General features: G+C 41.0%; 1 protein-coding gene across 2 annotated transcripts in view; it reads right to left on the bottom strand.

The window, feature by feature from the left end:
• The window catches only part of col11a1a (collagen, type XI, alpha 1a), an 84,451-nt gene extending 60,256 nt beyond the window's left edge, over positions 1 to 24,195 (bottom strand). The window contains exons 1-11 of one of the 2 annotated variants that reach the window (XM_079291914.1): positions 23,816 to 24,195; positions 18,604 to 18,765; positions 18,157 to 18,370; positions 15,624 to 15,786; positions 6,932 to 7,057; positions 5,485 to 5,577; positions 4,182 to 4,277; positions 1,976 to 2,254; positions 553 to 618; positions 251 to 292; positions 82 to 144 (exon numbers count right to left, since the gene is read on the bottom strand). In XM_079291914.1, coding sequence (XP_079148040.1) covers positions 82 to 144; positions 251 to 292; positions 553 to 618; positions 1,976 to 2,254; positions 4,182 to 4,277; positions 5,485 to 5,577; positions 6,932 to 7,057; positions 15,624 to 15,786; positions 18,157 to 18,370; positions 18,604 to 18,765; positions 23,816 to 23,930 — 1,419 coding nt within the window. In that variant the 5' untranslated portion in view covers positions 23,931 to 24,195. Of the gene's footprint in view, positions 1 to 81; positions 145 to 250; positions 293 to 552; positions 619 to 1,975; positions 2,255 to 4,181; positions 4,278 to 5,484; positions 5,578 to 6,931; positions 7,058 to 15,623; positions 15,787 to 18,156; positions 18,371 to 18,603; positions 18,769 to 23,815 lie in introns of both variants that reach the window. The other variant, XM_079291913.1, reaches the window with a different exon arrangement.
• Positions 24,196 to 26,328: the final 2,133 nt, after the last annotated feature.

Raw genomic sequence — 26,328 nt, 5'->3', positions numbered from 1 at the left:
GTGCGACAAAACTCACATTATATTTACAGTATACACACATTTAAACATGTCGCTTGTTTGTGGGCATAAATGACAACTCACCCTGTCACCAGAATCTCCAGAGGGGCCTGGGGGTCCTTGTAGCCCCGAGGGACCTGGAAGACCCTAAAAAGAGAAAGCTCAGTCAGCACACCACAAGCAGACAAGCTCATGAAATGAGTTATTCTCAGGTGCACAATGCAGACTTATATCTTTTTAACAATATACTCACAGCTGGGCCATAAGATCCTGGTGGTCCTTCAATCAGCATGCCCTTTAAAAAACAAACACATTGTTTCACACCACAACCACTGTCCTGTGCTACAGCAGGTTCAGGATAGGTCAACACATTTGGGGAGAAACTCTGCTGCGAGTGTTGGGTGTTTGACCAGTGCTTTATAAAGGGTCTTAAAAGCAGTAAAAATGTAGTCCAGGAGTTGACTTCATGTCACCATTTGCAGTGAGAGAAAAATGAGACATCTCACCAAGTAAATGTAATAATTTCAGCAAAAATGACATGATTATATCACTCACAGGCTCAATGACAGCCGGCTCGCCCTTTTCTCCCTTCTGGCCAAAGGCTCCTCCAGCACCAGCAACCTGTAGTGACAGAGCAGGAACAGAGGAGTCAGCTTCACACAGCAGCTGTAGTCCACAGGTGAATAGCAATGCTGAGCAAGGAGGAGGCCGTTCAGCCAGTGAACAGAATGTGTGTTAGTGCTTGAACAATCCCATATTCAGTTGCATCTACTGTGGCTATAGAGGCAGTGAATCAAGAATAACAGAAAGTGAAAGAACATGATGAAACCAAACCAGCAAAATGTTAGTTGTACACGGACCTCGATGTGCTTGAAATGGAGCAATGCTGTCATTGCATTGCCACTGTGCTGTCATGCAGACCTCACACAATAACACAAATCGATAGATATATAGAGAAAGAGGCATGAAGAGATATTGCCCTGCAATGTACAGTTTCACACTCTAATCTTTGTGCAACATTGCAAAGGATTATATCGATAATCTACAATATAATATATTGCTGAACACAAATGTATTTCATGAGTGGCAGTGAATTAGTTCAGCTGCATTCTGTATTTCTTTGTGTTTTGAGGGTAGCGGTGGAGCAGTTGGGGTGAGGATTAGGAGTGGAGGGCGGGCAGTGTGTGCCTAGAGGGGTACTATTATATAAGAACATTGTCCTCACATGGTAAAAATACCCACAGGTACACAGACACAACATCATGTCTGATGATGTCCTGACAGTGGGTACATTTACACAGAACTGGGACTAAAATGACTAAACATAAAGACAAAGTGAAGAGAAGTTAAATATTGAGCTGTGACTGTTGTTTGGTTGGAGAGGGCAGAGTTCAAAGGTTTGGGAGGGAAGTGAAAAGAAGCAATAACACCTTGATTATTGTGTGTGAGTGTGTGTGCACTGTGCAGACAGCTGCCTATGGGTCATGGGCTAATTGCTGAGCATACATATGTCACAGACAGGCTGCTTGTTAAAGTGGCAGAGGAAGAGAGGGAGGGATCTGATCCGACTGCTGGGATGAGTGGGTGGGGACGGGGCGGTATGTATGGGTGGTGTACAGGCTGGGCCGATGCTGACTGAATGCTGTGTGCGGAGAAAGATGAAGTTTGAAGAAAGAAGACAAAAATGTGCGAGTGTGAATAATGTCAGAATGAGATCTACCAAATGAAAAGGTAATCAGCTCTAAGAAAACACAGTTGCATGCATTGACCCTATCATAGATGTCAATCATTACATCACCAATAGAACACCAGTGAGACAGCAGCAAGACTCCACACTCAACATGTCAATGACACATTGCCAAGCAACCAACTAGGAAGGCGTGCACTGGAAGGCAGAGTGAGTCCACAACACAAACAGTTTAATGCGTGCCGTTCATGCTCACACCTGTCAGTCACCAGGCCAGGGTGTGGTACTTACGGTGCTCTTAGAAACGTCAGTTTCAGCAGCAACCCCATGCCCCACCTCATCATCTTCAGTCGTGGGTTCGGGCTGGGCCCTGCCATACTCATCATATGTCCCGTAATCATACAACCTGTTGTCAACCCCGTCCATATCATCATACTCCTTTAGGTCATATTCCTTCATGCCATATTCCGCACCAGTGTCCAAGTTGTCCACCGTTTCCGGGACAATGGGCTCCGGAGCAATGGGAGTGGCCTCGGTGACATACGCACCAAAAACATCCTCCTCCACGGCCTTCCAGGTGTTACCCAGGCGACGAAGAGGGGAGGTAATGGTGAGCAACCAAGGAAATAAGGATGTTAGTTAAGCAAGTGAGGCAAATAGTCTACTTTTAGATGTTATTAAAGCAAATTGAAAATATATTCAGCATGATATGCGGAAAACACTATTCTAAATAACAACGGTAACACCTTATTTACTCAAATAACAATTACAATCTTGAGCTATCTTGGAGGAATGAAGAAAATATCTGACACATACTGGGCTGGCAGTATTGTGTGATAGTAATTTGAATATACCCAATATCAAAGGGCTAAACGATGTACTGTTATGTACTGAATCATGTTATTAATTATGTACTGGATTAAGTATGTGCATTGACAATCTTAGAAAACTGGTTCAACTGATTAAACGTTTCCAAAATGGATATGTTACAAATACTATATGCTCTGTTAGATCAGAGATTCGTGAAATAAAGTCGTGCAGTAATCCCTACAACACACATCACGTTAGAATACAAAGGAATAAAGTGTTACCGTTAATGCCTGAATAAAATCAAAAGTGTGTTTGTGTCAAGACAGCCTTGATCTCAGCCTTCTTTTCTTTCTCATCGTACGACTGATACAGAGAGTACAGAAAGGCTGAAATAGATGTCTGAAATGACACAAGCAGCGATGTTTCATGGACATATCATGAATCATCAGATTGCAGCAGCTGTGCAGATATACAGAGTGCACCAAGAGACATACAACTCAAATTGGCATCTGTTGGTCAACAAATCCGTTTGGATAGAAAATGTTTTGAGCCGCTTGTGAGTTTACCCCGGTACACTCTGCATGTGGCACAAGTACTGCAAGCACAATCACCATTCATTTCAAATTGATCATTGTTTAGCGTTGGAAAGCAACAAAACAGATGCAATTACAAAGTAATTATTGACAGTACCCCATCTTGCCAATTTATATATTCAAAATGACCTGTAGAATCACATCCACTTTGTCAAACACTGCGGTAGACAATGCACATTCAAAGCTGGCTGTGAGGAGATGATAGACTTGGTGATCATAGTTCTTCTAGAAGTAATTAGCGGAACTAGTGATCAAAACCAAGCTGAAGATGTGATGGACAGGGCATATATCGTTTAAAAAAGAATCTCCACTATCATTTTCTGTAAGTGGCAACTTCTTTTAATCCTGGATAAGGCTGCAAATCGTGTCATCGCTCCACTCGTAGTGTGGGTAATAAAAGCAGACAAGTCAGAGTGACTGAGGCAACAGTTCTGAGCAAACAGCACTATCTCTAAATATCAGAGGACGTATTATTGGCTCTTGGTAATGGTGCACATGTTTCTTCACTAAAAGTCTGAGTGGTTTCTATTAGAAGGGTTGCATGTTTCCCGAGCAAATTTCATAATCATAATAATCATAATATTAACATACATTACAGCGAACGTGGCATTTGCTGGTTTTTCATCGATACTATCCAGACAACCTCACACTTTAAACCCACAATTACTTCCAGATGACACACATTTTCAAACAACTAAGTTAACTTGCAGTGTCTGAATGGGTCTAATGAGAACTAACAACATGTGCAGCCTCAGCCAAAAATGTATGACGTGACATAAAGCTACAAATAACCTCCTCAGTGTCCACCGCATTACTTCTGAGCATGCAATGCATCCCTAGGATCCACATGGTGAATTTAGTGGGTTGTAGCTTTTAAGTAAGAAAAAAAAAGTCTTTCCCTGTCCATCAGTTCTGCAACACTCCACACTCAGCAACATTTTTAGAAAGTCAAAAGACACATCAATTCCTGAGAGTGGTTGTGTCTTTGTCATTTCATACCAGATACTTCCTTGGGCAAAATCATCCTGGCTCCCATTTCCCAAAACACCTAACACTGGTTTTTAGAAGTAGATGAGAATGAAGATGAAAATTACCTCATTGGGTCCGCTCGTGGCAAAGGGGGACTGAGTTTGAGTACCATCTACAGTTCCGTAGTCAAAGTCTGTATTGTAATCTTCTACATTGTTTGGCTGAGTCATGTTGAAAAAAGGAAAAGAAATATAAAGCGAAGGTTAACATAAAGGCTCAACCCAGGGGTTATTTGCTAGGGGCTCCTTTCAAGCTGGCTACTTCTACACAAAAGAGGTTAGGGAGCTCTGAGTCTGTCATCACAGATTTTCCTTTCAAGGCAGGAAGATCTTGATGGGATTTGGTCTCATCTTTACGTGGACGTTTACCCTAAAACTGCCTCTGGGTCGTGCTGGCGCTGTGGCCTGGTAGCCAGGCATCTGTCGCTTCTTCTTAGCGGCAAACTTTTTAGCTGGTGATTTTTTGGCAGCAAAGAAGTTTAAGGGCTTGGCCTTAGTTTTACTGAGGGACTTTCTGGTCCTCTTCTTTTTCATGGAGACACTACGTTTCTTTCTCTGGAAGAGGTGGCGGCGACAAAGAACACCAAGACAAACATGGAACATTCAAAAGTAGAAATTATTTAAAAACACAATCCACAACTGTTGAACAGAGTCTTTCCCAACCCAACTGTCAAATGTGCTCAACTTTGCAGTATCAGCCCATGTACAGTAGTTGGTCTGCATGGTGTGAATTAAAATGTTGACCACGAACATCAACTACGAGGGCTGCAATCGCTGACAATGTTGGCGATAACGTTAGATTATGTAACAGTTGGGTAAAAAGAATGCTGCACAACAATCGAGGACTGGGCCTTTCATGGAACACAGGAGAGCTTCAGGCACATATACGTAGGTATCTATCTGGGACAGATACAAAACACACAGGATTTGCTTTTCAGCAACTCTTTACAGCTATTGCAGTAATAAAATAGTCAAAGTGCTTCTGCTGCAGTTTCCAAACTAAAAAATGTAAAATGTTGCCGATATCCATATTAATATATACATATATATATATATATATATATATATATATATATATATATATATATATATATATATATATATATATATATATATAATGCATACAATAGTTTTAAAGACATGCTGGAATGCATAAAAGTAACAACAATCAAAGCAGATGGCATTCTCCAAATAAAAGAAGGCAGCAGCCTCATAAAACAGAGAACTGACGCACTGAGAATGTTTACATTGAACATAACATTGAGACAGACAACACAAGACGAACTGAGGGATGGAATGCATGACAGACAGAAAGAGACATCACAGGAAACACGGTTTTTTTCCGCTTCTTTGCCTTTTTTCCATTTACCTGTGGTTCAGAATACTCATCGGTTGGAATGGTGTCTGTGGCTCCCTCTGAGTAATCATAGAACTGAGAGTAATCTAAATCGTCAGTAGTGTACTAGATAGGTTGGGAGAGAGAGAGGAGAGAGACAGGAACGAAGAGAGGTCTTAGCGTTAGCATTAGTGGCCTTCCGGGAGGAAGATGATACATATGGTACATATCATCATGGCCATGCTACATGTTTAAAAGTTAAAACCTATAATGCTATAAGGTATTATAGTGTATCATTTATAACATATGAACATATTATGAGTTATCGAAACCTTTAGATAATCAAAGCCAAGTGTTACTGAATTAGATAATGCTTCTAATATGGTGAACAAAGGAGTAAAATAAATGCTGAAACTAGCCAATTGCTCCTTCAAACATGTAAGCAGATGGGATGTTTAAAAGCTTGTAAAACACAGGAAAATAACAGTGAAAACCTCAAAGACAAAAATACCAGCTGCATTTCAGGGATATCGTAATGGAACTTTCTCACTGCAAAGCGTGTAAATTGTACACTTCATGACTTGACGTGAAGTTCAGCAAGATTAAAGGGTTTGATTGATGTCGTCCTCTTGCAGTTTCTTAACAAGGACAGAGAAATAAAACTATACAATATAATAATACTGAAGTGTAGGGGGAAACCCAACTTCTAGTCATAAAGGTTTATCACTTCATGCTGCAACATGGAAGTGACGTTTGAACATGATTCCATGCTTAACTGATATAAAATGATAGGTCCTGGTATTTGGCAGTATATGTGTTTCCAATTATTAACGAAATATCGATGGATCTCTGTGGTTAAGCTTTCATTGACATATCATCTTACAGCTGGGAAGTGTCCATGATTGTTTCACCCTGCCCCTTGTAATCATCTTTATGATTAATGGGCAAATATAAAAGAAAGGTTAACTCGTTACACATATTCCACTGTGTCCTTGGATGCTGCTTGTTCTTGTTTGCAACTCTTACTCACCGGAGTAAGAATTATAAGTAAACAATTGTGGTTAATAGGCGTTTATGAATTGCAGAAAAATATCAGAGAAACAGAATAGATATCCCTATCAGCTGCTTTCATTATTTTCAAAGATCTAATAAATAACTTGCCAAAATATGACAGAAATATACGTTTTAACATTAATCGGTTTTATTATTAATTAACTCAGAACTAAACTTATTTTTAAATAAATAATTAGACCACTAAGGCTGCAAAATCTCTACCTCCAAATTGAGACTAAATATCATATGCAAATAAGAGCTGACAGCTTTGGTTTCTTTGCCTATCAAAGACATCCGCAGGACATGAATACGAACAAGAAGCAATACACAGGTGGAAGTGAGGCTCTTCAATATCTCCTGTTAAAAACAGAAATGAATCAGGGCCCTGCATTGATCGAATCTCCCCCACCCTCCCTGGTTGGCTGACCTCGTCCTCTGGCTCCTGGGCCTGCAGAAATTCACTGTGGGGAGTGTCACAGTCTGGGCTGTAATGTTCACAGTAGTCATATGCTGCTTTGGGATCAGCCACAATCAGGAGTTGCTGGATGTCGCCCTGCAGAAAACAGAAAAAGAAACTTGTGTTACTTCACCCTTAATTCATACGGGAACATATTTCACCCACATGGAATCGTCCATGACATTTTAAAAAAGATATAGTTGACATTAGAAATCACAATTTTGAATTAGATCTATTTACAAAGGCTGAAACCAGATCCCTTGAAACAGACAAGACAAGGCTGCCCACATACACACATACAACACATTTTTTGAATCCTTGCCTAAAATGTGATGTGATACAAATGTCCTTTGTGTCTTTCACTCTCAAATAACAATCGTTACTGGCCACCAGATCCGACAAGCTCCAAATCAAACCTAACCTGTTCAGCTTTTAATTCGACGCCTTAGCCTTAGCCCGCGAGACATCTCTAAAATGTCACCTGAAAAAAATGTATACATATATTGAGCAAAAGCCCAAAATTGACAATGACTTTGTATAAAAACCATTGAAATAGCACACAGGAAAGAGTAAAACCTCAGCCATTGTTTGGGAAAGTTGCTCAAACCACAATGTTCTCTATGGTTGGGACAGGACACCCCACAATGCTTGACACTGCTCCAGCAATGTCTCGCCTTGTTATCAGTCCTACAGCCAAAGCACACAGCTCACTGCAAGACAACAAACATATTGGCGAAAGCATCTGGATTTTTCTGTGAAGTCTGTAATTGCTTGAACCGAGTTCCTGCAGAATGGTTTTTGAGCCTTTATACACATTGCGAAGACAGCTGAGGGGGGTTCTTGGGAGGTGGAAAAAGGGGGCATGTCTTTGGTTAGGATGTTTGGCAGACAAGCACACAGAGCCCAGAGGTAAAATCCTGATGCACTTATGTGAGCAGGGACAATATACGTTGAAGAGCAGAATAGACGATTGGCAGAAAAACACGAGAGAAATTAAGCAGGCTGCAACTTGTCAAGAGAATGTGAGTGAGTGTGTATCCTCCCTGTATTAAAACAAGATCTATGGATCCCGAACATGTACCTTAGTATAAACATCCATGTGCTAAGCCTTGTCCCATCGGAAAACAAGCAGTGCTTCTCCTTGAAACTTTCTCTGCGTAACCATCCATCAACATCTGGCTGCAAAGCTTCAGTTTGACAGTGCAGAGAGTTCTGTGACTCTGGGTGGGTGGAATGCTACTTTAACTTGATTTCTCTCATCAGTGCATCTCTGGTCATCTCTGGTCAGTCAATTACAGGTAAGACACAGTGCATCTACACACCAAACTTGAAACTAGAACAAGCAACCCATTCTGCCTCGCTTAGTCTGCCACTACATTGAAGGGTGTTTGGCCCATTCCTCAGATTGCCAAATACCTGAAACTGAGATACATTTCTTGTTGAAATGCACAATGCAATTTGGTGTCTGAGTTATACTAAGAAGTGTGCACCATTCCTGAAAGATATATCATTTAACATCTGTGCCATTAAAAACTAACATTTACTATAATGACTAAGAAAAGACACAATTGACCTGCCAAGTGGGCATGGGACAGCAGTACACCTAGGTGGCAAGTCTGGAAAGGCCTCAGCTGAGTGTCTTCCAGTGTGTATGTGTGTGTTTGGGAAGGCTCGACAGAGAAAGAGAGATCAAGCCTTGCCCTGAGTCAAGTTGACATGTATTACCTCATGTGTCACCCTAAGACCAACAGTAAATGCTTGAACCCTGCCTAGAGTCAGCTGTAATTAGTCCATGTCTGAGAGCCACCCGTCTGCACACAAATAGGCTGTGGAGACGTGGTGTTCAAATCAGTGTACAACTTCTGACTGAACAATACATGTACACGGGAACAAGAAAAGACTAAGTGAGCCTGTACCTGCAGGTTATACCATAAAACACTTTTGAAAAGTACTAACGTTGACAACTTAAATGAATCAGATAATCATCTTAATACTTGCCAAGGGTACTACAGTAATAGTCATTTTCTTGTAGAAATTGCACTCCTATGGGCAAGTTTCTTCCTTGAACGGTGCATTAACTTTCCAGTTGAAAATAACAAACAGGCATCAATCCACGAAGCCAAAACAAGGCAAGTGAGAAACTGATGTCAACTCAGGAAAGGGAACACCGACAGGGATCCAGAGACCGACAGGCAGGGATTTAGAGAGAGCAGCTGAAATGGTCAAAGATGTTTTGTGCTGGGAAACAAACACCTGGGGAGAGTTATGCTGAGGCTCTGGACCTGTCTTCCATTGTGGACTGCTGAGATAAAAGCCCGTGGCAACTTGGAGCAAAGCCAGAGCTCCAAAAATATGCCCCTCCTGGCTACAGCACAGCATAGTACAGAACAGAAACAGGCCAGAGGTCAGAGGTCAAGGAGAATAGAGAGAGGCTGAAAGAGAGAAGCAGGGTCAAGATCAACAAATGAAACTTGTGAATCCTTGTGGAAATTACTAATCCATACCCGTTATCTCCTCTTTTTGTCATGCATTTTTAGCATTAGCATTTAAGTGCATGATCATTCTTACGATCAAAGGATGATAGAGTATATAATGGTAATATATTAAACCGATTTTTGTTGAGAATTTGTCTAAAAATCACATATTTTTCTAAAAGGATTATCCATCTTGACCTGGCCACAAGGCACAATGGGATATAAATACACATGGAGAGGTCAAAGGTTACAGGAGTGCATTGTACCCATATTACCATACTATGTAGTATGCCAGCAGAGGATTCAGTATGTCAAATGCAGTACGCCAGAAATACCAGGATGTCCGACTGCATCTGGTCGCATTCAGCACTGAGCAAGCCAGCATGCTTTTCTGGCCAATAGGACCCACAATCCTCTGCGCAGTGGATATATGAACACAAGGGTCAAGGTTCAAAGTGCAACTTATGACTATGTTGGCTTATGACTATGTAGTAGATCCCAATTGAATGCATACTGCATGCAACAGTACATACTTTGTGAAGGCAGCTGCAGCAAACTAAAACTAAAAAGCAAAAGAATGCAATTTGAATTCCAGCTCGTGCTCCCTCAGGGGTGCTGCATGAGGACAACCTCCATGTTGTGAATGGTCAGTACACAGCACTGTTAAGATTTTCTGTGATAGATAGCTATCATGTCCTTTCTCTACTAAAATGTAACCACATGTTGTAATTACAGGGCATCACTGGCCAAATCAAAGGTAGTCGTCACCATTGGTCCTTTGACATACCTTTGCCCAGGGCAACATACCTTTAGTCCAGCCATAGCTAACTGTAATTAGACAACCCCGTACAACAATTAGTCACTTCCCAAAAGCCTATACAGTACAGTTTCTCTGGGAAGGTAGGAGAACTAAGAGATCAAGAAAGGCAAAAGGAGTTTCCACATCAGACAGTGGGAGGATCAACTCTCCAAAACACAGACAGAAAAAGGGATAATTTGAAACATAACACTTTAGAAGGCTATTGCAAAGCTTCTGTGTGTTATTTGCATGTTATTAAAATACATTGGAAGTTATAAAAACAACTTTGGTATGCAAAGCAAAGTTAGAATGCTGTCCTGAATAAGGCTTATTTTACTATTGGCTATCCAGGCTAGCAGACCTGCTATGTAAATATCCAACACACACCAATGCTATCTTTAGACAAGTGCATCTTCTGTCTATACTGGTGGTGTGGCATGGAAACATAGAGCACCACAGCTCCACCAGGGAATAGGCAGATATGTATATGAGTGTGCTCGATTCAGACAGGTAGTGTCAGCGAGGCATGAATAGACGGTCTCATAGCTTTGGCAAGGTAGGGAGGCCTCAAGGTGGGGAGGGTGGGGAGGGAGGACGAGGTGGTGAGCAGGGGAGTATATGCGGCTGAGGGGGGGAGGAAATGAGGAAGGACAATGAAAGACTCCCATTCATCTAAACCAGATCCCTTCGCGACGGTGGTCGCCTCAAACCTGGGGCAGGTATGGCATGAATAGACGTTTATCAAAAATATGGGTCCGATTCTGAAAACGAATGTCAGAGTTTGAATAATGGAGCAAATGTTTTATTATTACTGTTATTATCAAATGTACCCCTGAAAATCAAGAACTACCACTGTGTTATAAAGGGGAGTAATAACTTAACTTTGGAAGAAACTGTATAGTCCCTGCTATTAGCTAGTCCATGTATTTTTCTTAGATTCCTCCAATTTTCTAGATCGGTTACACTGTAATCAAATCAAATATGATCACGAACAAAAATAATAAAAAGAGGTAAGACAGAGAATCTGCTGCGGTTCAACATTTCCGCAAAACTGATTTGACCATTCAATTTATTGTCTAATTATAACCACTGGCTTGAATGCAGAAGGCCAAGGTATTTTCTTCTTTCGTATATCCCAGCATGCATCTGTGGATCTCTGAGGAGAGCAGGGACAGAGAACAGACAGGAGACCTGTTCCAAAAACCACACAGAGAAGACCCTGTTAACTGACTTATGGCTCCTATTTTCAGCCCTTCCACTGGCCGACCTCTGACTGGACACACTGTTTCGTACAAATGCAGGTTTCAGTGCCCTCTCATGAATCTAATCAAAAGTGACAGGAGATATGAAAGCAGATCTGCTTATACAACTTTGCACCTCTAGCTTTGTTGAGTCATATGACACAGTAATCTCATTCAGTCTGCAATTAGATAGCGGCAACATCATACTGCTAACTGATTTAATAGTTTTCCTAAGAAAGGTCAATTCAAAATTAACACTGTTGTCAGTCTACTACTGACAGAGGCTAATAAGAGACTTTTTAACGGCTCATTTTTTTATTGATTAGGCTATGTAATATTTATTATACACTATATAGTATATATATATATATATATATATATATATATATACACACACTATATTTTAACATCATTCTGTGTACTATCAAACTGATGTAAGTTATATGTACAGTATTTTATATTTTCAAAAAAATACAAAATCAATGCTTTTCTATTAAAAGCAATTCATATTTCTTTCATTTGGGCATCCAAAATGATTACAATAGCCACATTTTAATTTAACTCTTCATCGGGGAAATTACCTCAGTGTAGCACTAGGTCAGACAGAGCAAATACTGCCAAATACCAAAGTACAATATTAAGAGCAACACAAGTTTTAATAACATATGCAGGGCCCTCTCTCATCAACAAGGTGTGCAAAAAATATAGCTTTAAATCAAGAGCAGCAGCATCAATCATTCAAACTTGGCATTATCAGAATAATGACTAGGCATTCCTGCTTCCCATAAACAATCAGCACTCACAATCACAAGCAAACACAGCCCCTATGCAGCCTCTTTAGTGATGCGTACTTCCCACGAGAGAAGACCATGTGCCATGACAATTCAGTCATTGTTATTATTTGCATCCGCCTGACCCTCTGCCAGCATCCACCTCTAGCTGAACTGTGCCTTAAAGCATCAAATCAAGCATCAAATCACAGACTATGCCCCAGGATGTTGCCCATATACATTTCATTTCTATACATTTTTATTATTTTTTATTATTTATTTTATTTTATATAATTATATAATTATTTGTATTCGTTTAGTCTCAATGATTTGCCATTGAGAAACAGTGTTGGCAAAATTGTGGCTTATATTGCAAAGAATGTGTCCAATACTGTGCCAACATTTTGCTTGGCTTTTATGTAGATGAAGTTGTGTTTCTGTAGGTGGCTCTTTACGTCTGTTCAGTGATTATTGGTGCTCAGGTTAACAATCTAGTTCTACTTATGCTACAGCAATCTTGTGGCAAAATGGATCTCTCTCTGGACATCAGAATGTTTTTAGACATGGGGTATGTAGGACAGCAGTTGTACAAACCTTCACGAACTTAATGTTTGAAACGTATACTGTGTTAACGTATTTCTTGACAGATAGCACAGTGAGAAAACTAAATTCAAACATTTTGATCAACAGAAGTTGGACTTTTCCAGAAGCACATGAACTATGAATAACAGCAATGGATAAAAGTCAATAATGTTATTGGAATAATATTGTGAATCATGACGCAATTGCAATACCAGTCAAAACTAGAAAAAGCATTTCCTGCAGAAAATCCGTTGGAATGCTGAAAACTGAAATTAATCGCAAAAACATTGCTGAAAATAGATATCCAATTCAAAAACAAATTGCAAAAAGCTTAATTATTCAAAAAGTTTAAAGATTACAAATATGAAAAGTCATATCACACCTCTCCTGAAAGAGCTGAACATTTTGATATTTGAACAATTTCTGGAGCTTAAACAAATTTCAGAAGTAGTGATATTTGTAGTAATAGTTGTAGAAGTTGTAGTTGAAGTATTATTAGTAGTAGAAGTATTAGTAGCATTAGAATAAGTAGTAGTAGTAGCAGTAGTGATATTTGTAATAGTAGTAGTAGAAGTTGTAGTTGTAGTAGAAGTATCATTAGCAGTAGAAGTATTCGTATTTAGAAGAAGTATTAGTATTTCGAAGAAGTAGTAGCCTAGTATCAGTAGTAGTAGTAATAGCTGTGGTAGTGGTCGTAGTATTTAATATAACAGTAGTAGTCGTAAAAGTAATGGCAGTATTTGAAGTAGCAGTCGTAGTAGTACTAGTAGCAGTCGTACTAATAGCTGTAGTAGTATTAGTACTGGTAGTAGCATGAATAGCAGTAGTAGCAGTTGTAGTATAAGTAATAGTGGTAGTGGTAGTAATAGCAGTAGTGGTAGTAATAATATTGATGGTAGCAGTAATAGCACTGGTAGTAGTAAGGGTGGGGCTGGGTGGGGGAGGGGAGACATAATCATAATGTTTGACACACATAAACAGAGGTTATTAAATGACAGGCTTCATCACAAGCAGTTCAGTTGGAATTCACTCTCTGGGGCTTTTATTTGGAAATGGGGTGTGGGGTGTGGGGGAGAAGGGGAGAGGAGACAGAATCATAATGTTAGATCAACACAAACCGGTTATTAAATGACAGGCTCATCACAAGCATTTCAGTTAGGATTCATTCTGTGGGGCTTTTATTTTAAAATGGCGTGTGTGTGTAGGGGGGGGGGTGGAGGAGGGGGGAAAGACCTCTAAAGAGCCCTAAGACCTGAATGACTGTATGAGAGACACACAGAGAGAGAGGGAGAGGAGTGTATGTGCGCGTGTGTCTGTGAGTCTGTGTGTTCATCAACATCACTAATTGGCTCAATCGCGAACACCTGTGTGCCTGAAGCCATTTGAAAATATTCTCCATAGAGATCCCATTGAAAATAGAAATCTTAATAATTCAAGAAGTTTAAAGGTTAGAAATATGAAAAGTCATAGCACCCCTCTGGTGAAAGAGCTGAACATTTTGATAGTTGAATGGTTTCTGTAGCTTAAAAAATGAAGGTGAAGAAGAGGTGGGACGGAAGAAATAGAAGAAGTTGAATAAAGAGTCGAAGAACAATTGTTGGAATGCTTAACAGCATTCCAACAATAATGACAATTCGTTATTTTTTCAAAATGCTTCAGTTCGAGTTTTATTCTCATCAAACAAGGTCTCCTCTAGTATACACATCCTTCCTCAAACCTCAAACCTTACAACTGACTTCTCGCCTTTGGATCCAAGTAACATGTTACATGACAATATCATATCATCAATCATTCCAACTAATATCTTTATCAGCTTCAACAAATAATAACACAATAACTGCTATTGCACTTAACACTTGGGACTGAAAAACTCCAGCTCAGTTTAGTGAGTTTATCTTCTCTCAATCAATATAATACCATCATCATGGCTGCAATCAATCTCATCGAGTTAGAAATTGGTGGTTCACTTCACCTCAATTCGATGCAAACCATCAGATTGAAAGTCAATCCAAGAGAACAATTCAACAAAGCCAGTTATTTTTGGTAAACCTATTACACATGAAACTCCCATGGCACCAAATACCTCTAATTACAAGGTAAAGAGAAGCTTTAACAAAGGATCTGAGACGTCTGAGAAGTTAACCGAGAGCCTGTGTGTGGTTTGCAGAAAAACACAAACAAACAAGGTGGCCACGTTCAACTACTTAGACATGGCTCAGATCCAAATCTTACCAAATATCACAAAATGCAGTCAACCAGGTAAGGACGATTGTGAATAACGTCTCACTTAGCCTAGAATCCATTGTATCATCCTCTGTCTGCTGGGACATTTTGGGTAGAAGGCCATCTGAGTATCAGTCATCCATCTGTCGTTGATTGGATGTTTTAGTTCTTGCTTGCAGTCTGTGTAGATTGTGATTTTTATCGGCTGCCTATGTGCCTCTTTGATCCCTAAATACAGTATAACCCGAATTTCTCACACCAAAATAGTAAGAACAACACATTGACCAAATGGCTGATGTGGTCAAGCAGTAGGTCAAAAACAAGAAAAGCTGTAAATCTGTGAATCTGCTCTATTATCAAACTTTACAACGACACTAACAGCCAAGTGAAGAGGCCTCAGATATTAGATATATATGTATGATATTGATGTGGTCAAATCTAAAGAATTGAACACATCCAGACCCACTCTGGTTTCTATCATCTCAAGGATGAGTAATCCAGCAATGGCGTCAGCATGCAGCAGAAGCAAATCAATCACAATGGACATGATCACCACCACGCTGAAAACTTTACCTGGAAAACCTCCTCATCCAGGATCCTGGTGCCGAACACGGTAATACCATTGGTGTTGATGGAACCATGGTCACTCCTGAGGAGAGGCTTGGTGATCTTCTTCTTACAGTCTACAATGATGGTGACCGTCTTCTTCTCCACACTGATGGCCACACGATGCCACCTGTTCAAGGACAAAACAAGGAATAAAAGAGGCCACGTCAGTCAGTAATGAGACTCAAGTGCACATTGTGAGTGTACGATGTATAACTACTGAAATCAGAGGATGATGTAATGTAAACAACATGCATGGATTCGGACAATGAATTCTTTGTGGTGTTTAGTCAATACCATGACGCTCGTTCGTAGACAATTTTGTTGTGGTTGATTACGTTCTAAGGAAATCTTATCAGCACTTCTAATAGGATTATCAACCGCCTTTTATACATCACAACACACCTCAAGGCGAGAGAATGCTCACGGAACCAAATGCTCTCAGAAACATGGACCTCAGAGTAATGCATGGTATATGTCGTTCAACAACACCCATAGATGCAAAGGGTCAACCAAGGTCACACATGAGTCTGACACCTCCCTCACCTCTGGACCATTTTGCCACTGCACTTAAGGGCTATTGCATACCAGGCAGCAGTGGACCACATTCTTGCCCCCACACTCTGGCCCTGTTTAACACGGGATTACACTCATTAAACTCAAAACTTAATCCTCCTACTGGGTTACTCGGCATGACAGACATGGTGAACATTGTGGAAAGTGTGTGTCAGAATCCAGGAAGGCCTGCCTTGCCAGAGGAGGAGACACACAGTCAAAACATTGTTCTGAGGTGGAAGATGAGACCTGGCACCACTGTAGCTCAAGAAGGCAATACAACAAGAGTGTATTACAGATATATATATATATATATATATATATATATATATATATATATATTTTTTTTTATATATATATATATATGACATCATATTTGTAAATCTGTATGGTAAATCTTGTCATCAGAAGAGGAAACATGTTCAATTCATTTGAACACCGCTAGATCATACAGACGCATTCTATGGTAGGCAACATAGCTTAGAGGAAACCAAACGGGCAACACTCGCTGGGTTTAGCAGTACAGCAGGAAGGATTACTTGTCACCTTATATGGCAGAAAAGCAAAAATTGACTTTGATAGGTTTAAAAAGTTTCTCAAACTTTTGATGTGCATACTGATCAAAAGAAGAAGAGTACGATTATTTTTGAAAACACAAAGCGATTTAAATGCAATCTTCTGAAAAGCATGTATAACGAGATGAAATAAGATCAGACTGAGGATGTACAGTGTAACAGCTCACAATAAATGCTCCTATTCACCCCCTCCCCCTTCCCTTTAGAAGAAAGGATAATGCTCCTTTTCACCTCATCAATATCATCATTGTGATTGTCTTTTCAAGCTTGGCATATGCTTCTCACTAACGATGAATACATCTACAGGGATTGCAGAGTGTACACAGCCTGAGCTGTAGCCAATAAAGTTTTAGACAAGGCCTGGAGCTGGAATGGTTCCAGACCAAGAAGTGTTAAAAATCCTCTACAGAGAACACTGCACCTTAGACACTGGACAATGCAGCCCCACTAGACCAACACAAAGCTGTCTGGGTGCGTTAACTCCTTCCCTTTAAATGATTCCTGACATGAGACTTTTGAAGAGCCAAGCTTCCTTCATTCATGATAACTGTGTACACAATAGATCTCATTAAAGCCAATTTGAGTCACATAAATATTGTGACCCGCGTTATGACGCTCAGAAAACGAACTATCCTCACCTAGCATGTTCAGCGAGTGAAAACACATTTTGATAACACTGAAAGAAAAAATATACGATTTAAAATGATGCATTTTTCTCAACAGCCTATCTGTTTATTTATTCCACCTGGCCCCAACACATGGGCTCATGTCAGCTAAACCGCAGCGCTGTTTCTGGTTGGGTGAGGTAATCTAAGGGGGTAAAAAGGAAGTTTACGACTGCCCCTTTCCCCCCTCTCTAAAATAACAGAGGCACTGAGTTCATGGATGAGGTCAGGTTGCCCACAGCAGTCCCTGCTGTGCCCCAATAATCCAGTGTCTCCCTGTCTCTGACCTGTCTCTGTGCCCACGGACACCCGATGAGATAGATAATCCGGTCAAGAGCACCTGTGGTGCAAAAATGGGAAGATCTGGGTTGTTTTCTTGCTTGCTTGTATCTGTCTTGCAGTTACTTGGTCAAATTGTAACAGCTGCAAGTAATATAACTTCTGTATCAAGTATATTCAGTGCTATAAATTAGCACAGCCTGGATGGTATGGACAAGTTTGAAGTCCATTTGGATTACACTTCATATGTTCCTCTTGCACCATCTAGCATGTTTATCTCAGACCCTCAGTACACCTACAACAACTGCACTGCCCTCCCTGCATGCTGCGACACCCGTTCCTTCTGAATCAGCTTCAACCGTGAGCCTGAGGGTGGGTGGGTTAGACTGAGTTATTACGTGAGTGGATATTTGAGATTTGACGTACTTTCCGTCAGCAAGGTTGAGAGTACGGAACAGAGGGTAGTCCTCCGGCGCTGGCTTGCCAGTCTGATCCTCAAACAGGAAGACAGGTGAACGTCCCACTTCCACGCCCAGCTGCTGGACTCCCTGCTTGTTGTAAATGGACAGCAAGAAGGACTGGAGGCCTGACTTGGGGCGCACTGTGGTCAGGATGGAGAAGTCCTCAGGAAAAACACCTCCTGCACGACCAAAAGAGGAGGGATGGAAAAGACAGGTCAATGGGTTAGAGTTATTGTAACAGAAGACACGAGAATCAACTCATTTTGATGTTATGTTCTTTGCATGTTTGTCTCTTTTGCCTCTAATTTAACAATACTAATTAAAGAATCCAGTGTCAAAAGTGTGTGTTTTAAACACACTAACCAGTTTAATCTCTTTCGAATACAAACTGGTTTGAAAACGTTTCTCTTACCAGGGAATAACTGTGTGGTGGGGGCACTGATCTGGACCTGCTTGGCAACTCTGTAAGCTGAGTCCGGCTTTGATGCTCTTCGGTTTGTGCAAAGTCCTGATGTTTTCGTCACTCCTTCGGGGTAATTTTGAAATTCTAATACTTTTAGCACATCCACTGGCTCTGCTGATCATGGGAGCAGAGAAGACATCAGTTAGGTCATAGCATTGGTTTCTGAAAGCTACATGTGGTTCAGCACATGGAACATTAAATGCATACTGTATTTTTTCAGTTGGTTATATTGCAAATTGTCATCATCAGGTCCGGTTCTGGTAAATAAAAACAGAACAATGAGAGAACCAGTGCTTGATTGAGGTCAAAATAGACGGGGACGATTAACCCAGGTTGTGGAGCAATTCACAGATTCCCTCATCATGACCATCCCAGAACCTGTGTCCTCAAAATGGCGCTGTGACACATTGGTCACGGTATCATGGACACAATACACCCTATCTATGATATAGCCTTAGATAACAACACATATCGAAATAGTTAAATGTTGCCTTCCTGTGGCTCTGCAGGCTCATCTGATAGGAAACGTCTCTGTCAAGGCCAACCAAAGAGCATAATGAACAATGTGCCAACAGATATCTAGTTCTATAACACCTGGATTGGTTTACCTTGATAACGGTCACCAGAGGCTCTCTGGCTTTTCCATTCTCTTCAATCTGATGCACTTTATATAAAGGAGCCTGTGTGGCGATGGTGCTCATAGAGACCCATGGGAAAGCATTATAATTATACCTCTTCATTAAAACACCCTCTCAGTATAACACATTAGCTTGATGAACAGGATATGGGGGAAATCAAACTGCTGCAGTATATTGACCATCTGTTACCAGAGGCCGTTTGAGCGTGAGAGATGTTTTACTATAATAGGTCTAATAAAAAGTTAAATTCATGCAAAATGAGACTATAAACATGATTTCCATGCCTCATTTTCTAACAATAAAATCCATACAAAGTGAATGTTATTCTATTGTTGCAGACCACATCTTGAGAGAGAGAGGTCAATGGGCATATAGTGTGTCGTACTATAATTGTAAGTCGCTTTGGATAAAAGCGTGTGCTAAATGACTAATGTAATGCAATGTAATGTGTGTGAGTACTATAAATAAAGCCCATACATCAAACATATCATATATATAAAAACAGGTGCTCACGTCACTCCACAGAATATAGCAATATCCGACGAAAGCAGGCAATACAATGGCAGACTGTTAAATAGAATAACACTAAATAAGCATGCCAAGGTGTCTGAAAGCATCAGCAAGCACCTTTTCTGACGGCTGTAAAGTCCCTGTTTTAAAAAATGTCTGACGCCTCACTCAACACTCTCTGGGCAACATTCCATCGGTGGCAAGGAAAAGGCAAATTAAAAACCTGTTTCATTCTCTTTCGAAAAGCACGTGGTTCCAACACGAATCTATGCTGACTGAATATGAAGCACTTCTCAGAAAGATGATATACACGATCACCAGATAGTCAGTGTGCATTACACTGCTATTTGAGCACACTATTCAGAAAAAGTAGACAGAAATCCTTCCATTGCTGTGTTTGTCCCACTCAAGGTTTTTAATTTTATGGAAGACACTAAAGGAATATGTTAAGTTTATCATGCTGAAGGTATTTTCACATAAAGGACCTGGCCTACATCTGGTCTCCTTATCGTCTAGCGCCTTATACAACACCTGCGATGGACCAGAACAGATGCATCACGATGAAGGCAAAGAGAGCTGCTCTGCTTCAATCCATAGTACTAAACTCTGAACTGTACGCAGTCCAATAAAGCAAACACCACCAGCAAGCCACCTTACAAACATCATCCACTTACTACCTGCTAAGTAAGAATAAATGAGTGTCTTACATGGCAACCCTAAATCAAACTCAACAGAGGACACAGAGGAAACAAAGTTATGTAAAAATGTGAAGTTGAGATCAAGATCAGCAAACTGTTACTCCGTAGGAATGCCGTTACCGAGGACAACTTGGCTTTTTTTGTGGCTTGTGAGGATGAACCGGCTACTTTCTTTGGAGAGTGAACTGAGGACCTCATTGTGAGTTCCTGCGGAGCTGCTTTCAGTTCAAACAGGACTCATATGTTCCAGATGTGGCCGGGCTACGACCCTCACATGGAGGTGCTGAGAAAACGTCAATACTGGCCAATCCATTAAGGTGGCCAAATGAGTGTGCACAGGTTTTAAAAGGGTGCATCTGATGAGCTGGTGTGAGTTTGCCCTCAGGGCTGAGCAAACAGGCCATGTAGCTACCAGCCCATCTCATGGCATGAAGGGATGGACCTTCTTCAGTCTGGAGAAGAGAGTTCATGCAAGCCAGCCTCTATTACTCAGTTATTGGATCATCTGAACATCATTATGCAAGTTGCAGCGGCATGCGTAGAAGGGAGGAGCAGAGGGAGACATTTCCATAAAACATAAATGGAGTAATTTGATATCACCTCCTGCATATTCACAAGTGTACATCCATGTAAACAGTGTGTTCCAAGAGATAACATACAACACTGTCTGAGGACAGAGGCCAAAAAAGTCAGCTCTTCCTTTATGACATAGTATGTAAGGCTTGAGCAAACTGATATTATATATCCACCTCCTGTTGTGTCATTTTCAGCGCTCACTTTGTTAAACAAATGTGAAATTGTCTAATAAACAGAGGAAGACCTTTTCACCTGCAGCTCCCTGAGACTCTAATAATATCTTCAGCCAGAATCTCTCTCTATATGTCCCCCCCCCCCCCCCCCACCCCCCCCCCCCACCCTCTCTCTCCCACTCTCGCTCTCTCCTTCCTTTAACTTCCACCATGCATGCACAAGACAGCTTTATGCTGGTGTCATACCAAAGAAACTTCACTGAGACCTACCCAGTGTTTCAAAGCTTCCCCACCCCCTCGCTTTTCCTCTCATGACCTCCTTTTACTGTATGCCTCCATATCGTATGAGAACAAGTGATCCCACAGTGTTTTTCTAAGTCCAAACAGGTCAAGAAAAAGAGATCGCTTGTGATCACCCCTATTTCAGAATTTTTGTATAAATGTGCAGTTATAGCGCAGTTTCAAGCTGTGGCCTTGTGAAGAGGAAGAGATGCTTCTCTCAATGTCATTCTGCAACTATGAACATGTGCCAGCTACGCATGACAAATGTCCAGCAAGGAGCTGATTAGCTGACACTCTTGGTTGAACATATTAGGGAGAGGTCTCTGGAAATGCTCGCTTTGCCTGCTGGAATGCACATGCCTGCACCCTGGGGGCTGAGAAAACGTGTCTGTACACTGCTAGAGGAAGAGGGCACCCTGCAGAAACAGCTTTGACTGACTGAGACCCCGGAACACAGAGCCTGCAGCTAATTGTTTGAGATTTGTTTTACAACGAGGCAGGAGTTGGTTGGTGTTTGGAAAAGTGTAAAATGACATTCCAGTATCTTCTGAATTGGCAGGTTGTATTCCTCGTAGGAAACAAACTGCTGTAAAACGAGGAAATGTTAAGTTTGTAAGCGAATAAAAAGCTACATTATTGATTTGTGCCGTATAAATTAAAATACGAATGACATTAACTGCAACAACAGATTTATTTTAGATGTCTAGCTTTAACTTTACTAAATACTTGGTTGAAAGGCAGAGACTTATAAAACCTTTTCAGAACTCATATCATAAGCTATTTAATCTCATGTTAAAAACAAGGCTGCATTTCCATTCTGGAAAAGTGTCATTATGGAGATTTAAAAAGAAGTATCCTAAGTCTCTATACCTGTATCTGTATGCAACAATAAATCCATACAGAGCTGTCTAAAGGCCAAGGTGTGATGCCTATCCTGAACCCTACGACTTGCGGCCATTGTGGCTGCAGGCTCGGCCAATATGCAGTCCTGCTCTTTGAAGGCTCTGAAATCATAGGGAAGTGCAACAAGGACCATCATCAAATAACTACTCAGTACTTAAAAGGGAAGCATTCTCACCGCACACACAACAGAGCCTTGTCCCGCAGCCAACGAAACATCGAAGTGCAAAGTTGCGGGGAAGAGCTGGGCAGCGTGGGGGGGGGGGGGGGGTGCACAAAGTCAGCTTTTGGGCTTCAGTGTGGACCAGGGCAGTGTGGAGATAGGGTGAACCTGCCTGACCACTTAGCCCCCTGCAGACCCAGAGGGGCTTTGCACTCTGCACTGACTGATCTGAGATCCTGTAAGGCCTTTGTGAAAATGCACTTCACTACCACATGTATCAGCACTCTAATGCTGTACCCCAACAGAACATCCTCATGTCTGCAAACAACTGTGCTGTGAGCCTCATAACCTTCAATCAGCCATCTAACCTGCAGTCTTTCCTCTTCACATAGGATCACATGCCCTAAATCCATTCATGAAAAGTAGGTCTACACTCAGTTCAACATATACGGACGATTACAGCACTCCACACTATCACACAAGTAAATATCCCATCAGCCTGAAATGAAATGTAAAAACACTTGTCAGCATGAGGCATTTCAGTTATCACAGTGGAGGGTAACCCGTGTCGCCAGGCTGAGGAAAAGCCACCCTGCTAACCGTGTCCACATCCACCTCGCGGACCCCAGTCCAAACAATGAGCTTTCTTTCAGGCTAAGTGAATCTCTTTTCCCGAGCTCCACAGACACATACCAGCTGCGGAGGATGAATTGAATTGGGCGAGGTGTTTCATCTTCCGAGGGGACGCTTCCCATTCATGCGTAACAGCAGCCCGCAGTACATTGTGGGATACAATATATATATATATATCATGTCGTTTTTTGGCCAACGATATATGTGCACCTCAGTACTGTATACGAGTCCTGTCGGGGTTTAACCGTCCACTTCACTACAGCAGTGAGGAGGGCACCGTTTTACTGTTCCAAACGGTCCGTTTACTTGGTGAACATCAGTTGTTTGTTGGAGGCTTTCACAAAGCGCTCCATTACACAGGTATATGGGGAAATCTCGCTTCAATGTAAATACTCTGGTTATGGAACGTTGAAGTAACAAACATACAACTAACTACGAAGCAAACGTGACGCCACTGTGTCCAGGTAAATCTGTTAATCCCCCAATCCCCATCATCAGTACCGAGCTTTCCTAGCCGGTCGCCGCTCCGTCCCCTTTCGGCCAGATCAGATCAAGTTTATTAGAGAAGCTTGATCCTAAGAATCTTACCTGCTCCGACATTGGTAGCGTGTAGAACCAGGGTTAAAGTGATGAATGCAGTTACAGTGGAATCCATAAACCAACTTTTCGTTTTCCACCTTGTGGACCACTTTTGCATCTCCATGGTCGGGCGCCGACAATTGAGTAAAACTTTTGAGCGACCGGTGAATTTGAACGACGTCCCTTCCACAATCCCAGTGATGATGGAAAAATGTCCTACAAAAAAGCCATATGTGAGGAGTTTAGTCTCTTCTCTCAGCCACACCGAGGGCCCCGATCCTCCTTTCCACTGCCCAGCCTTCACAGTGAAGGTAGTCGGGCTTTAACCAAAACGCACAGAGTGTACACAGTCGGCACACTTAGTGCGTCCACGGAGAGGAGGGCTGGGCAAGCTCCACAAACCGGAGCCACGATTACAGTGAAATGACAAGGGAGCCAGCCCCCGATTAGCAAATCACGGGGCTGGAAATTCTCCTTCGGGTCCACCCATTAGCTTTGTAGTGCGCCCCCAAGTCTCTCCCGAGGGGTCTGAAAAAAGAGAAGCGAAATAGAACCGTGACAAAGTTTGTAACGACCTGGGCATGATGACACGGCAGAGCTGTATATGCAGGGTGTTTCTATAACAGGCTACTGATAATATCACATCTTACACCACCTGAGCTGGCGCAGATGAATGATGTTATTTGCAGCATAAATACAGTATTTAGTGAGTAAAACAAGGAACTGTTTTAGAATAGCCCACTCTTCCTCAAGTCCTTCTTGACAGTTAAACATGGGCCTAAATCAATTCATGACTAAAAAAACTAATATTGAACCTTGACAAATTGAAAATAGCAGCCATATAACACACCCACACACATAGGAACAAACGTGCCTCGATCATATGAAATTGAAAATGTAATGCTGAGTTTAATTACAACTTGGCATTAGTGTGGTGTGAGGAAATCAGTGCAGCTCACTGTACCACTGTGCAATCACTGGATAATCCAGCCGGTTGAGAATTAGCATCAATTGACTATTCCAAACCCTTATGCAAATGTTAATTAAATATCAATTTCACAGAAATAAGAAAGAACAGGGAGAAGTGAAATTTGATCTTGCAGGGTCTGGGTGACAAATTAAAAGTAAACACCTGAATGAATCAGGAGATAGGACGATAGGATACGATTTACTTCATTAATCCCCAAAGAGGAAACTTTGCCACCAATGAGACAACATACACAATACGTCATCTACACAACAGATAACACCGGCAGGGTCATTGAAGGGAAACACTACGAACGCAGATGCTGCCATTCGGGGCATGAGGGATCACTAAATGTTTTGACTTTGAACATGATGCCAATATGGCCTTCACTCTCAACAGGGGTCAGATGTATAAAGGATATGGAGGCACAAACACGTGCATACATCACCTCCCACACAGTAACTGGTGAAGGAATAATTTGCAGTGAGAATACTTCAGACTAGACGTCCACACATTTTAGAGGTAGCTGCGGTTGAAATGATAATATCAGCATGAAACTGCAGTAAAATGCAAATTTATGAATTTCACATTGTCTATGAATGATGAATTTATTTTCTTATTTACATTTGAGCCAATATTCATCTGTCAATAATCTTTTAATTCTATCCTTTAGTAAAAAACACTTTGTAAAGTCTCTTTCAATATGAACTCCATCAGTGAAACTGACTTGTGTTATGAGTGGTGGAGCTGGTATCGATATGAAAACAGATTTAAGGGCATTTCTACATCCATTAATGGCAAACAGTGGAAGTGGAAATGAGGCCTGTGCATGTGCAGCTTTATAAAACTGACGAAGAAATGCGTAAGCATATTTCCATCTTAGTGTGGACACGGTTTTAGTTTTTTGTACACAAAACAGTTCTTTTCTACAACTGGCATTATATATTTCGGAAGAATCGGTTTCACACTGCCAAAATGCAAAATCTTAACAAACATCACATAACACTTAAGTGAAGACAAAATTGCCTAACAAGTACATTTTAGTGAGACACAGGGACTTGTTTTTAGAGAATGTATCTTGAATATCTCAAGTGAAAACAACACTTCTTATCAGCATACAGGCTTGTTGTGAAATACAGCTCAAAATGAGTTTTCTTTGCTGATTCCAAGGTTTCTTTTTATCTTGAATGGCATAAATAATACATCTTATTTCAAGAAATTTTACCAAGCAACTTTCAGATTTGTTTTTACTTATAAAAGCAAAAACCTTGTATTCCTTGTTTTTTTTATAACTATATACTGTGTACAATTACAGATCCTCCCTGACTGCAGTTTTTATAAACCATAAATAATTCATTTACAAACTGACATAGCTAAGAGCATAGCTAATTGTATTATTTCCTTTTTGATTCCCACCATGTCGTCAATGTATTTCTCTCAATAAAGACTTTCCTTATCATTGAATAGGTCTACAGGGTCACTATGCCTTTAAAAGCTACCTGCACTGAGAACAAATGCAATCGTCTGCCAACAGTGTGCGGAAACTCCACTTGTT

Source organism: Melanostigma gelatinosum, assembly GCF_949748355.1.
Source record: "Melanostigma gelatinosum genome assembly, chromosome: 20".
Taxonomy (NCBI): domain Eukaryota; kingdom Metazoa; phylum Chordata; class Actinopteri; order Perciformes; family Zoarcidae; genus Melanostigma; species Melanostigma gelatinosum.
Note: the sequence above shows the minus strand (reverse complement) of the source record. Positions and strands in the feature narration are given on the sequence as shown.